The 15,141-nt window shown below is 38.2% G+C and overlaps 1 protein-coding gene across 3 annotated transcripts in view; it reads right to left on the bottom strand.

Annotated features, from left to right (window-relative positions):
• The window catches only part of SLC4A4 (solute carrier family 4 member 4), a 463,215-nt gene that overhangs the window by 20,354 nt on the left and 427,720 nt on the right, over window positions 1–15,141 (bottom strand). For all 3 annotated transcript variants that reach the window (XM_060187836.1, XM_007523541.3, XM_060187837.1), the window contains 3 exons: window positions 12,343–12,521; window positions 11,151–11,223; window positions 3,231–3,299 (listed from right to left, as the gene is read on the bottom strand). In XM_060187836.1, the coding sequence (XP_060043819.1) occupies window positions 3,231–3,299; window positions 11,151–11,223; window positions 12,343–12,521 (321 nt within the window). The remainder of the gene's footprint in view (window positions 1–3,230; window positions 3,300–11,150; window positions 11,224–12,342; window positions 12,522–15,141) is intronic.

Genomic DNA, 15,141 nt, shown 5'->3' with positions numbered 1-15,141 from the left:
TTGGATAGGATGGAGAGAGGAGGGGAAGACAGAGAGGAGGAGAGAAAGATAGACACCTGCAGACCTGCTTCACCGCCTGTGAAGTGACTCCCCTGCAGGTGTGGAGCCAGGGTTTGAACCGGGATCCTTATGCCGGTCCTTGTGCTTTGAGCCACCTGCGCTTAACCCGCTGTGCTACAGCCTGACTCCCTTAAAAATATTTATTTACTTATTATTGGATAGAGATAGAAATTGACAGGGGAGGGGTGTTGGGATGGGGAGAGGCAGAGAGACACCTGTAGCCCTATTCCACCACTCATGAAGCTTTCCCCCTGCAGGTGGGGACCAGGGCCTTGAACCTAGGTCTTTGTGCACTGTAATATATGCACATAATCAGATATAACACCATCTGGTCCCCAAAATAAAAATTCTAAATACTCCTCTCATAGTTTCTATTTTTACTAGCTGGGTGTTGGCAGAGAAAAATACTCTGAAGAGAGACATCTAGAGTGTGTATTTGACTCTGCCACAGTTCTTATGAAAGATGAGAAGCTGCTACTAGACATCATACATAATTTCAAGTAATGTTCCAAGGATATATAGTTTTCAGATAAAAGTCCTATGAATAGTACAGTGCATTTAGATATCCGAGTCTAGAAGCTGTCACACTGCCATGTCTAAACAGGTATTAAAATTATGATGAACACAGAAGCAACCAATAGCACAGCTATATACAAGATACTGGGTACTGTACAGCAAACCCTAACAAAAGGACTTTTCAAAGTTAACCCAATTACCAAATAATGTGATGATAACATTAACTATCGATTGTCTTTTTGAACCCCAAGACAGCAGGAACCTCACATCTCCACTATAGAGCCTCTACTTCCCCCAGTCCTGGAACCCTTGGATAGGGCCCACTTTCCCGTATGCCTCTCCCAATCCATATCAAATAATATTGCATCTGCCGATCACAACCTAACCAACACAATGATTGCCACCTCAACATGCTTCACTTCAGACTGTGTCCAGAGATTTTACATGTGGAATGACAACCCTTCAGCTTCATTACTCAGGTGAGACCTTTTCTTTCATAGTATTCTCTAATTCCATCTCAGGTGGTTCACTTTCTAACAAAGCCCCAAAACCTAGATATACACCAGTTTCTGTGAGAGAGAGCATATGTTCACACGTATCCATAAACTACTGCAAAATATATACCTGAAAACAGAAGTACACTAGAGTTTTCAGTGAGTACCCCCCTAACACTTCCTCTCCACTATTCCAAGCTTTGGGTCCATGATTGCTCAACAATTTCTTTGGCTTCGTATGTTAACTCTCTTTTCAGTCACCGGGTTCCAGATGTCATCAGGATGCCGGCCAGGCTTCCCTAGACCCCACCAATGTGTCCTGGAGCTCCGCTTCTCCATAGACCCACCCTACTAGGGAAAGAGAGAGGCAGACTGGGAGTATGGACCGACCAGTCAACGTCCATGTTCAGCGGGGAAGCAATTACAGAAGCCAGACCTTCTACCTTCTGCAACCCACAATGATCCTGGGTCCATGCTCCCAGAGGGATAGAGAATGGGAAAGGTATCAGGGGAGGGGGTGGGATATGGAGATTGGGTGGTGGGAATTGTGTGGAATTGTATCCCTCCTACCCTATGGTTTTGTGAATTAATCCTTTCTTAAATAAAAAAGAAAAAAAATTATGATGAACATCATCTCTCTGTCACGTGCTGTGCTGAGTTTGCACAGATAATGGTGTTTCAATACCAAGTATAAGAGCTTTAAGATGGAAGGATCTCAGCAAATAGCTGTTGATAATGAGAACTCTGTAGCAACAGCTCTACTTTCTTTCTGGAGGAAAAAAGAGAAATGCAAAAGTAAACCAGACCTTCACAATCTCCTTGGAAGCTAACTAAAGGGTTTTCTTACTTTCCCCCAGAACTACTTGTGACTATTATCATCCTTCTCATCTATAAACTGAGTATATTCATTGTCTTGCTAACTCCAATCTTCACCAAAAATGTCTCAAAGAGGAAGACTGAGGGGAAAAGAGCAAAGCTGGGGACAGCACTACTGAATTTAAGATGCCCTCTAGCTGTCACTTTAACAAAGGATCTTTTCTCCCATCTTTATAAAATCATTACCATTTTTCTTTTAATTGAGGAGACATGTATAGTGTTCCAGCCACTGAGTACCCAGAACACATAAAAATCAGAATTCTGCTATAACCAGATTTATTAAGGTCCAAAAATGTTTGAGTTTTATTTTAGGTTCACTTCCCCCCCCCCCCCACTCCCCATAGGGAATAACAAGTACTTAAAATGTCAGGCAAAAATAAAGTATTATCTTACCCATTTATGTTGCCAGATGATTCCATGGATACAAATAACCCCCTATTTATACTCATCTATTTTGACTGGTAAAAAGCATTTTGAATTGTATAACAAATATCCAAATAGTGAAGAACTCAACCCCTTTCCCATCTAATTCTGAAACCAAATTAATCTAAATTTAATAAACAAATGCAAGGACTATTATTGAGGAGTTAAAATAGACTCTTATGCTGTTCACAGAACATGTGGTCTTTTCTCTTTAAAACATCACTAGGTGCTAAATAAGGTTACAATTAACAAGGTGCCAAAAAGCTGCAGAACTATTTCCAGTTTCCTAGTGCCAATTAAATTAAACCTTTGTTAAAAAAACAAAGGCTTTACAAGGTCTAATGATTTTTTTTTTTCAAGGTGACAAGTTTTACCCGATTTGTAAAAAGTACAAGTCTTTAACAAAAGAGTACATTGACTTTATTCTTTTATTGGTGCAAAGATTTTGTTCATTGATGTCAGCCATGTGAAAAACAAATCACTTAAGACCAGTCTGTTCTTAGTTAAGGGGTTAAGGCAAATTGATAAACAGGATTCTGAGGGGGACATTGAAAGAGTGACAATAAAGAGAGAGAAAGAGAGAAGTTGAATATAACTCCCTTATTTTCCCTTTAACTATCTACTCCAAGAGTGGTATTACTAGTATTTGTTGTCATTTGGTATAATTACATTTGTTAATACAAGTTAGTATAGTCAATCAAATCTGAAATTAAATGGTAGATGGTGAAAAAAGTAGGAAAACAAGTACATTTAAGAAAACCAGCCAATGATTAACATTTTTCTTTAAAGATCTATTACTGGACTGTTCTTACTACTAGAAAAAACATAACTATCATTATTATATTACTATAGAAAACTTACCTGCACACCATTAAGGGATGCTACCCCCATATATAGGAATACACCATAGAGCACAGGCATGGGAATGAACTAAGAAAGAAAAAAAAAAAGATTAAAAAGATAACAAGAAGAGCAACCTAGAGAAGAGTGTAAATAAATGCTAAAACGGAAACCAGAAGGTAGGACATTAGTACAGAGATCTCTTAATTAGTGTGTTGTAGTCATCACTGATAAACTTCCAAAACCTTTATACTAGAAATAAAGGAGGAAGGAGACTTTCATCTTTTGGTTGATATCTATTTGCAATTTTTCTTACAATGAACAAGTAATTCTTATTTCAATAATAACTTCTATAACATGGGATAAAAAGTTTGTTTCCCTTTCCCCTTAAAAAGAATGACTGTGTCAACCAAATGTTTACACAGACTGTGATATAGAAATAGAAGTAGTGGGATGCCTCATTCCTGAGACTAAGTTCCCTTCCTAACACTCAGTTGATTTTTCCTCTTTAATAATCTTCACTGAATGATCTATCAACTCGGAGTAAAAATGCTTCTTTCAATTAAGCAAACATCAAAAGATCATCCCCCTTTTTTTCCTCTCAGGAATATTAAGAGGACTGACTAATGAGAACACTGCTTGAAAAGAGCACGAAGCATCTGTAAGGAATTAATTAAACACATGGACTAATACACTTCTTTTAAAACAATTAATGCATCCTGATGCATTAATTAGCAAAAGCCTTTTACATTAATACAAAGTGTTTTAACAACAGGGAGTTCCAATGTGATGTTCACCAATTTCATCTATTCCTAGACCTTTGCAATGTACCTGGTACTAAGAAAACTAAACAAATCAAGGAGTCTCTCACTGGGAAAACTGCAAGAGCGTTTCAAGCTTGAATTTTGAAAAGCAGTTCAAATCATTTCAGCACTTTTCGAAGTTTGAATACTAAAACTGCAATCAAGTCTAAGCTTAACTAAATCTCTAGAAAGATAGCAACTGTGGCCAACACACTGCATGACTTTCATTTTAAAAAGATGTAAGACTATTAATTGATGCGCAATCTCTGTAAGCCTCTCCTTGGGGTTACCTAAAACTGTGTCATGACTGTCTCCAACTGTCATTGGGTACACCTAAATTTATATGGAGTAAGCACAGCTATCTATATGAAATATCATATGCATTTCCTTCAAAAAGATGAACAACTTTGACACAGCTAATTGAACCTTAAGATTAAAAAAAAAAAAAAGCAGATGTTGCAGGGGGTGTGCTCTGTTTGTAGTACTGTCCAGCATTCACCATAAAGGGGTGAACTTCAAGTGACAATTTCAAGTCACTCAGGTACTGACACTTGTATTTATATTGTCTGAAATGTGCCTGTTTCCTTCCATTACTGAATATTCTTCTGCACAAATTTAACAAAACAAAACAAAAACAAATAAACTAACAGAGGAATCACTTTATAACTCTGACTCATTTCTTTGAAAAACATCTTTTGCAGACTTTTCCTTAATATATAAGTTTCCCCCTTAAAATTTCATGTCTAACTCCTTGGGAAGAAATGAAAGGTATATGGTGGGGGAAGAGTAGTATAAGTAGTTTATAAAAGATGAGTTAGAAGCCCTTCAGTAATTCCTATTTTACCTGAGTAAAATATTCTAATGCTAAAGTGATAGAAAGTTGTGCTTTAGTGTTTCAGTAGGCTCTCTCTGAACTTATTATGACATTGTCAACCTTTTGACAAAATAAAAATCAGAAGGTACCCTTAACTCAGAATGGAGTTAAGTGCAGGCTCTCAATAAAAATATACTTCAGCTTGGAAATCTTGGTGAAATGAGAATTTCTAGGTCACAGGGCATATTTTACTGGATTTGGTTTCATGAGTCATGTCAAAAGGTCAGTCCTAAAACTTTTATAACAATAACAATCATTCATCACAATAGAAATGCCAGAATGAAGGAAAAGAAAATTTCACTTTTAAAGGAGGAGACTGCATCTCAAGTTAAACTAGTAGTAGGCAGACATATTTTTAAAACAAGTCTGAAAAACCAAAGACCAATATACTAGATTTACAGGCATATCAAAAATTTCCAAAAGATAAAGTTATATAAAGAATATGATAGAATCAATCATAGCCAGAAAACAAAAAAAAACACAATTCTAAAATATATGATAATTTAAAAAAACATTAAAATGAAAAAATTAAGTTGTTAGATCCTACAACCAGATAGAATATTAAAACTGAGATGAAGTCAATGACAATTTAATATATTCAGACTATGCCACCAATTTTTCAAACTCTACTGAGTGTAATTCCACTCTTTTTCACTTGTTTATCCCTCTGATTATCTGTTAATGTTAGAATATTCCCATAAGAAGGAAACACAGGGGCCGGATGGTAGTGCACCTGGTTAAGTGCATGTTACAGTAAGCAAGGACCTGGTTCGAGCCTCCAGTCCCCACCTGCAGGGACAAAAGTGGTGAAGCAGAGCTGCAGGTGTCTCTTTATCTCTCTCCCTCTCTATTACTCCCTCCCCTCTCAATTTCTGGCTGTCTCTATCCAACAAATAAAGATAATTTTAAAAAATATAAAAATATAAAAAGGAAATTTTGTAGCCTGGGAGATGGTACAGTGGTACAACTCATGATTTATGAGCATGAGGCCCTGAATTACATCCCTGGCACTGCATATGCCAGAGTATCACGCTGTTGCTCTCTTTCTGTCTCTTATAAATGAATGAATGAATAAAATATAAATAAATAAGCAAGTAAAACGTTTTAAAGGCTAAATTTAATGAACTATATTATTGTTCCATAAAACAAAGATTTCAGTATGGAAGTGAAATATTTCAGAAGAATAAAATAATCTTCGAGTGTGTGTGTGTGTGTGTGTGTGTGTATGTGTGAGTGTGTGTGTGTGTGTGTGTGTGTGTGTGTGTTCATACACACACACTCCAGAATGAGATATAGAGTATTGATTAAGAGTCTGGACACAGAAGCCAGAAAGACAGGCTCTATTTCTGGTTCTAGCAGTTATGAAATCCAGACAAAATAATCAACTTCTGTCCTCAGTATTCTTAACTAAATAGTGGTTCTGATGAAGGGAAAGTAGCATAAAACATCTAGTTCAGATCTGGCTTATAATAGATGTTTAATAAATAATAATTATAGTATCATTAGCATTATCATCACTGATGAGTTGAAAGGTTTATAGCTACAGTGCAAACTCTGGTCTCTGGTGGTGGGGATGTAGTGACAGGACTATAGGCTAGAGAAAAGTGTTAAAGGTCAACTTCAATTTTAAGTTATATAATAAAGTTCCTCTCAAATATAACAACTGTCATGGACATGTTGTTAAAATAATAACCTAATATTCTTATCATTAAAAATGTGGCTCTTTTTGTTCTCAGACACTGAGAAAACCATGAATTAACTATGGTAACAGTTTGTGGAAATGTATTCCTCTCTATGTCAAAGAGTTAGAAATTAGATTAAAAAAATCTGAGATCATCTCAAGGGAAATGAAAGTCATTGAATGATTTTGTGAGCGAGTATTGCTTTATTTTAAAAAGCAGTTAACCATGTCTTTGGAGTTTAAAATATCCAAATTCAAATAATGGGTATACTAGTTAAGGACTCTGCAATCTGGCATGCTATCCAGAATTTTTCTTATCTATGATGTGGATGAAATTATAAGCAGGACCTTATAAATAGGGGATGAGAGGGAGAAAACAAAGTGAAATGTGAACTGGTCATGATGAATAGCATCATAGCAAGGAACTGGGGAAGGGGGAAGGAGGGGTGGAAGAGAACTTTGGGGACCTGGTGCATAATTAAATTACACTCACATACAATGACTACATAGTAAAGCATTAACCCTCTTAATAAAAAAAAGAGAATTTATAAGTGTATTTCTGCAGATGTTATTCAAAATGTGGCAAGATATCAAAGTCAAGCTTAGTAAGTGAAAGCCACTTTTAACAATTATTACCATTATTGTCACCATAACTATCATTTGTTTTCCTATTACTGAGCAAAATATATAGCATACAGTAAGAGTATGAGCAAAGCTTGACAGATACAAATTAAATGCTATTCTCCACATATTTGAACACGAAACAAATCTAAAAAAGAAATATTCTGGTTACTCTGGTGTTAAAGGCAGCAAAAGTAGCAGTGAACTTCACTTGGTCTTTATTTCAGCTTGCCCGAAGAATGGAGCAAGCAAGCTTCAGGCTCTGCTTTTCATCTTTCTGCTGCTCGTCAGCCCCCCGACCCCCCGCGTGCCTCACCCCACACGCCAAAACACTAGCTAACAAGCAACATTTCCTTTCTGCTGCAGAAACACATATCTATCTAAACTGACTAACTAGTCTGGGAAGCCTGTCATTCCTGCTTCCCAACAGTTCGGTACCAAAGCAGTGGTAAGACTTGAGGCTGGTTAAGACCAAGGGGTATCTTCATGTCGGACACTATAATTCCTTATATTATCCCACAGAGAAAGACAGATGTTGGCAATGAGATCAAAACAGAGGCCATAAATATTATGTTTAAAGTAATCTTGCATAAGGAGGCAATGGGGACAAAAGCTTAAAGCATGAAAATCACTAGGCCTCTCAGAGGCCGCTGACCTTGCCAAGGCTCTGGGAATAGAGAGGGAATGTGTCCAGCCATCTCATTATAAAAAGAGAAGTCTTGCAGTTCTCTGATCCCATTTATCTGATCAGCCTTTCAGAGGCATGCTCTTAAGTACAATCACTCTCTAAGGTTGTCTTTATTTTTTTAAAAGCACGCATGGTCATGTGAAAAAGGAAGAAAAAGTTCCCTCCTCCTCAAGATAAACCCTGACACCACTGTCTGTATGAATTCTGAGGTTAATTGTTAATCTTGACTTTTACTCAACCATAACTTGGATTTTAGTTAAACTGTACCCTAAATACCAATTGCTTTCTGTATTGATTTTTTCCAGTGAGCTACTGAGAATTCTTTGGTGAATGCTTGTAACTGATTAAACTTTAATGGCAAGAAGGATGCATGGCCTGAAATTGTTGACATGATTCCTAAACTAAGGATTAGCTTTATTACTTTTTTTATTGAGGAATGCTTTACAGCACAACCACTGACATATGAGTATGATTTAATTATGTGCCAGACCCCTCATCCAACCCTCCCCTCTCCCCCCATGACACACACCATGCCCAGTCCACGTTTCATTTCAAGTGCTCCCTCCCTGTCCCTATTTATCAAGTCACACTTACAAGTGAGATCACTTGGCATTTGTCCTTCTCCTTTCGGCTTATCTCACTACAACTGAAACATATACTAAAGAATCACAATGGCCGAAGTTAGCTAATTTTACACTTGTTTTCAAATCTAGATTTTTCCACAACTTGATGGAAATGATATTAACGAAACAATTTTATTCCCCACAGCTTGGCAAACTCATCTAACAAAAATATTTACTGGGCTAGCTTTTCACTGATTCTCACAATCACTCTTTGAGTTGACCCAAAGTTACCAGAAGGGAAACTAGGGACACTAACAGCAAAATGAGTGTGATCCAAATAATATCAAAGGTAAATATTCATACCATACCGCTCTGTCCTTTCTCTGTATTCTAATCTGTTCCTAGATACCAAGGTTATTTGCATCTCAGGGGGCAAAGGAATGTTGTAAAACAGATAATAAAATAGCTTTAGTTTAACTCCTCTGCAGCTAAATTTAAGTGCAGGGTGAGCAAATAGATAGGAAGAGGCATTGCCAAAAATACGGCTTGCATCTTTTCCTAAAAATAGTGAATTAGACAGTACCTATTCTCTGTGTACCTCTGGAACCATACACAATCACTCAGCTGACAGACCTCCCAAGACTAAAGGCAAAATAACCGTAACAATGAAACAGAAATTTTAAACACATTTGACTTTTGTAGTTAGGATATTACATTGCCCTAATGAAAGGAAGACCTAAAAAAATGAAAAATCAGGTGAAGGTAATGGTACATTTGAACTCGTAGAAGTATTTTTGTTTACGTATTCTAGAGGCAAGGCACTAAGAGATTTCATAAATACAACTTTGCAGTTGGGTCATACAAGCTCATCTTCATGGCACCCAGGGGCAGATTCATTCCTAGTAGATCCTCCCAGAACACAGAGTCATAATTGCCTGCAATGACCTGTCTGAAAAATGGATCACTTCAGATGAGCTTACATAGCTTATGTGGCACCACAGCTCCTCCTTATTCTGCAAGGTTATGTCCCAAGACCCTCAGAGATGCCTCGAGCATCAGACAGTATTGAATCTTCTATCTACTCTGTACATACAGACCCATGATAAAATTTAATTTATGAAGTATGCTCAATAAGAAATTAAAACAGAATGTAACAATATTCTGTAAAAGTGATGTGAATATGGTGTGTCACTCTATTTTTCTCACTACACACACACACACACACACACACACACACACACACACACACACATATGCCACCAGGGGTATTTATTGCTATGGTTCAGGGCCTGCATGGTTCCACTGTTCCCAGCAGTCATCGTTCCCTTTTTTCTTCCGGTATGGTAGAAGGTAGAGAAAGAAAGACATAGAAGAAGGAGAGACAACTGCAGTGCTGCTCTACTGCCCATGCAACTTCCCTTCCCCCTGCAGGTAGTGACTGGGGGCTTGAACTGGGGTCCTCACGCCTGGTAATGTGTGAGCTCTACCAGGCAAGTCACCACCTAGACCTAAAAATATCTTAATATACATGATATTTTCAGACCATGGTTGACTGAAGACAACTAAACCTGTGGCAAATGAAATTGCAGGTAAGGGGAACTACTTTAGAAAGCTGTCTTTAGACTTTCTCACCAGTTAGTATGTTAGTGTCCATGGGGTAGCAGAGGAAGACAAATCTTCCCAGTAGTGGAGATGATCATGTTACACAATTTCAAACCTATTCTGTAACTTACTTTGCACTAGTAGCAAGAGAATGACAATAGATTCTCCTCTGCAGAATTTAAGATCTAGATTTTTTTTTTTTCTACCAGGTTTATCAATGAGTTTCAGTGCCTGAGTGAGTCCACTGCTCCCAGGGCCATTTCTTCTTCCTCTTTTAACCTTTTTGTTTTACTTTCTTAAGGAGAGGGAGAAAAAGTGGGAGAGGGAGGAAAGAAGCACCATAGCACTTCTCCGCCACTTGTGAAATTTCCTCCTTGTAGGTGTTCTCATGTGGTAGCCAGGGAATCAAGCATTGGTCCTCGTTCATGGTAACGTGCGCAGTCTGTGATGTAAGCCACATGCTGGCCCCCTGGATATATACTCTTATTTATTTACTGCCACCAGGGTTATCGATGAGGCTTGCTGCCTGCAAATTGGGGGCAGGTTAGGGGCAAGTAAATGGGAAGTAACAGGAAGAAATTATGTACAGAGATTAGGAGAGTAAAACCTTTTCAGGCAAAACAAGATCAATTTGACTAAAACTGCCATTTTTACAGGTAAAAATGTTTGTATATTGGTAACTTAATATTGTTAACCAAGCGACTGAATAATAGTAGCAGTGATAATAATAGTAACTAGAAGTGACATGCTTCAGTGTGCTACAGAAATGGTGAGAAAAGGGGCTGGGTGGTGGCGCACCAGGTTGAGCGCACACGTTACAATGCGCAAGGACGCAGGTTTGAGCCCCCAGTCCCCACCTGCAGGGGGAAAGCTTCGCAAGTGGTGAAGCAGGGCTGCAGGTGTCTCTCTATCTCTCACCCTCTCTATCCCTCCCTTCCCTCTTGATTTCTGACTGTCTCTATCCAATAAATAAAGATAATAAAAAAATTAAATAAAAAAAAAGAAATGATGAGAAACTTGCAGGTATTTCAGAAGAATGTCTACTCCTCACACATATAATTCTTGGTCAGTATTCTGAGGTGGAAGAGGTGAGTATTTATTTCAGTTACCTTCAATATGGGAGACATGAAGACAGAGAGACCAGTCAGAATGAACACCAGGGTTCCAGTGACCCTTTGTTCCCTGAAAACAAAGTCAAAGAGTTACCAATCCATCTTTTCTTTCTACAGAAATGCTCATCTTTCCACCATCCATGATCAATGTTTAACTAAAACAACAATACTTTTGATATTGTAATTAGTACCTCAAGGACAGCAAATATGCTTAAGATACTCTTAAAATTCTCTCAAAATATTTTAATATGCAACCTGAGTTCATCAGAGAAGTAATTCTACTAAACCCTGTGCATGTTAAATCAAAAATGAAAAGCATCATTTGTTCTTGAACCATCAATTACTGGCCTCTTTGGAGCCCTCATTTTAAACAGCATGTACTATTGTGTAATTATACCTGCTTGTACAGGAGACAGATATTACATTGTCCAGCATTCTAATTCAAAAACCACTTAGGCCAATTTTATAGTGCAACAAATTCCACTGGTTTAATTTCTAAATCTATAACAACACAAGTACTTTTTAACAAATGTGGTTCCCATCCAACACTCCCCCCGCCCCCTAACCCCCAAAGAAAGAACCACACACTGTAGTGGCGTGGGAACTATGCCTTTGTCATGAGGGCTATTCACCCAAGTGCTCAGGAGCAGAGACTGCTGCAAAAAGTACTCAGCAAGAGTATAAAGGTCTTGTATCATTGCCCTTCATGGCTCTCCAAATTTAACAGCTGGAGGCCAAACTTTCTCAATAGTTCAGATGACTGAAGATGAGTTGGAAAATTAAAATCCCCTTTCTTTTGTAGCAACTTAAAAACATAACCAATCTTAAGAGTCTCTTGGGAGTCTCAAAAAAGCTGAAAAATAAAAGAGCTTGACCTTTATATGACTGTGACAGAGGAAGTACCTTAGCAGTGAAATGATGGGCATGCTGAAGAAGATAGTTTGTTTGCATTTTTTGCATTGCATCATTTAGCTTTTTCCTAATCAAAGGAAAGGTATGTATCATAAACAGCAAATTAAAAGAATTTTTGGACTCAGGAAAATTTAATCATTTTTCTCAAGCAGCAACTATAAGAATAAATTAATCATTGCCAGTCCTTTCTCCTTCACATCTGCTTATCTGCTCATGTTAACACATAGACGTGTGCACGATGTGTTTTGAAGAGTCATTTTCCTCTGACTTAACATACCTGACTCCAAGAAACTTTGGTTGTTCTCCAGGTGCAGACGTCTCTGTCTCCATCTTCAAACTGTCAATGTGAGCAATGGAAATGACAGTTGCAGCCACGTACCACGGCAGAGCCATGAAAGAGCACACCACCATGAGGATGGCCACCCAAAAGAGATCCAGATGATAGCCAGCTCCTTTCTGTAGAAAGAATTAACAAAGCCAACTGGAGAAAAGACTCACTATTTGTCATCTAGCCATGTTTTCAGATAGGAATTGAAATAACCAAAGGGGATTAATTATTTCTGCTTGATAAAAATATTAGGAGGTAAATTTCTTGAGCAGGTACTAGAACTTATTATTAACCCTATAAGTTAAATGTTGAATAACTGCCAAAATTAGATTAGTCACAACTTGTAGGAATTATATGTTATATAATAGAAGAATACATGGTGATGAGGGCCAAGTGGTAGCACAGCAGGGTAAGTGTTCATGGCGCTAAGTCCAAGGACCAGTGTAAAGATCCTGGCTCGAGCCCCGGCTCCCCACCTGCAGGGGGGTTGCTTCACAGGTGGTGAAGCAGGTCTGCAGGTGTCTGTCTTTTTCTCCCCCTCTCTGTCTTCCCCTCCTCTCTCAATTTCTCTCTGTCCTATCCAACAATAACAACAGCAAAGGCAACAAAAATGTGAAAAATGGCCTCCAGGAGCCCTGGATTCCTAGTGTTAGGCACCAAGGCCCAGCAATAGCCCTGGAGGCAAAAAATTAAAGAATAGATGGTGACATATTAGTTCATTTGAACCTTGAAAAACATGAATTTTAATTATACAGGTCCAATTAACTACATATGGATAATTTTAGTAAACATATACTTATATTTCCTCTTATAAGTTTCTTTGCTGTATCTTATTTTTGTTATAAAAATAATACCATATGTAACATGTATAACATAAAAACATGTGTCCCCAGCCCAGCAAGTACCTTAAAAGCTGACACTATGCTTCATCTGCTTAGCTATTCAATAAGATGTTGCTCATCTAACTAGTATTCAGTTTATGTAGACTGAACATCTGAAAGAAACCCTGAGAAAGTATGCAGATGACTATTTCTCACCTTTCAAAGTACATGAAAATATCTATTAAATGTTAGCACAAAGGTAATTAATACTACCTTCTGGTCACAATAATATTTACTGGCTGGAAGAGCAGACAAGGTAACAAAAGGGCTAGCTTTTTTACTCACTAAATAAATATTGTTAAATGTGTCCACAGTGTTATTCTGTAGTTATATTTCTCTGGTCTATTTGTGAAGAAACCAAATACTTAATACCCCTACGAAGACTGAGAAAATAGAAGCTGTCCATTTTCACAGCATGGAAGCAGCAGTGCCAAGAACTAAAGTATAACCAATCCAGGGAACATAGAGATTGTATTTAAAAACATGAGAATGTGACTTATACCAGAAATCCACTCACATTCCTTTAGGTCCTCTTACAATTAGTCTTCTCACTGTTCCAAGACCTCTGTTTTCATATGTGAGGACAACTATGTTTTCAGAGAACTTATCACACCAGGGGCAATTGACACATTAAAGGAAGCATATAAGCTCCATCCAAGATGAGGTGAAGAAGGTGAATAGTTCTGTAGTTCTGGGGAAGGTGTGTGTGTGTGTGTGTGTGTGTGTGTGTGTGTGTGTGTGTGTGTGTGTGTGTGTGTGGTGGGAATAGCTTTGGAATCCTGGTACATAATGGTGGAAAATGACCTAAATTTGAGGTGAGACTGTTTTCCAGAGACCTATCAAAGGGTCTGTCTCATGTGCCCACAACTACATTGTAAACCATTGGCCCCCTACCCCATAAAATTATAAAAAATAATAGTATACATTTACTTAGTCTCAGTTGGCTGAACAATGAAACTATCCTTAGATATATTTCATTTTTATTATTATTGCCACCAGGGTTATCACTGGGGCTTGATACGATAAATCCACTGCTCCCGGTGGCTATTTTTGTCCTCTTTTTTTTTTTCTAATTTTTATTTCCTATTAGATAGGACAGATAGAAATTGAGAAGGGAGGTGGAGATAGAAAGGGAGAGAGAGAGAGACACCTCCAGACCTGCTTCACTGCTTGTGAAGAGTCCCCCCTACAGACGGGTAGTGGGGGCTTAAACCTAGGTCCTTGCACATGGTATGAGTGTGCTTAACTGAGTGTACCACCTCCTGGCCCCTCCTTATATATATTTTTGTATACATTCACAAAACTCAGTTCATTTCAGTATAAAATGGTTTGAAGACACAAAGGTCAGAACTAAGAGTGGTTACGATAAACTGGGGGAAAGGAAGTTAAGGGCGGGGGGATAAACTGAAATAAATCAGTTCAACAGTTACTCTTGAGGTAAAGGTCTTGCTATCTTGGATCTCAATCATTCATTGTTTCAACATATATTGACAATTTGTTAGCAGGGAATGTTCTAGGTGTTAGCAAGAGTTCTACGAAATAAAACTGAAGTATGCATATGCGGTTTCCATTCTACTGAAACAACAATGAGCAGCATATATAAGTCAACAAAACAGCATGTTAAGTTGTAATAAGTACTAGGGAGATCTATAAAAAAAAAAGCTTGGGGGGGGGGGTCAGGCGGTGGCACAGCGGGTTAAGCGCTTGTGGCGCAAAACGCAAGGACCGGCGTAAGGATCCTGGTTTGAGCCCCCGGCTCCCCACCTGCAGGGGGGTCGCTTCACAGGCGGTGGAGCAGGTCTGCAGGTGTCTCTCTTTCTCTCCCCCACTCTGTCTTCCCCTTCTCTCTCCATTTCTCTTTGTCCTA

This window comes from Erinaceus europaeus, chromosome 3 (assembly GCF_950295315.1).
Source record: "Erinaceus europaeus chromosome 3, mEriEur2.1, whole genome shotgun sequence".
NCBI classification, from domain to species: Eukaryota; Metazoa; Chordata; class Mammalia; order Eulipotyphla; family Erinaceidae; genus Erinaceus; species Erinaceus europaeus.
Note: the sequence above shows the minus strand (reverse complement) of the source record. Positions and strands in the feature narration are given on the sequence as shown.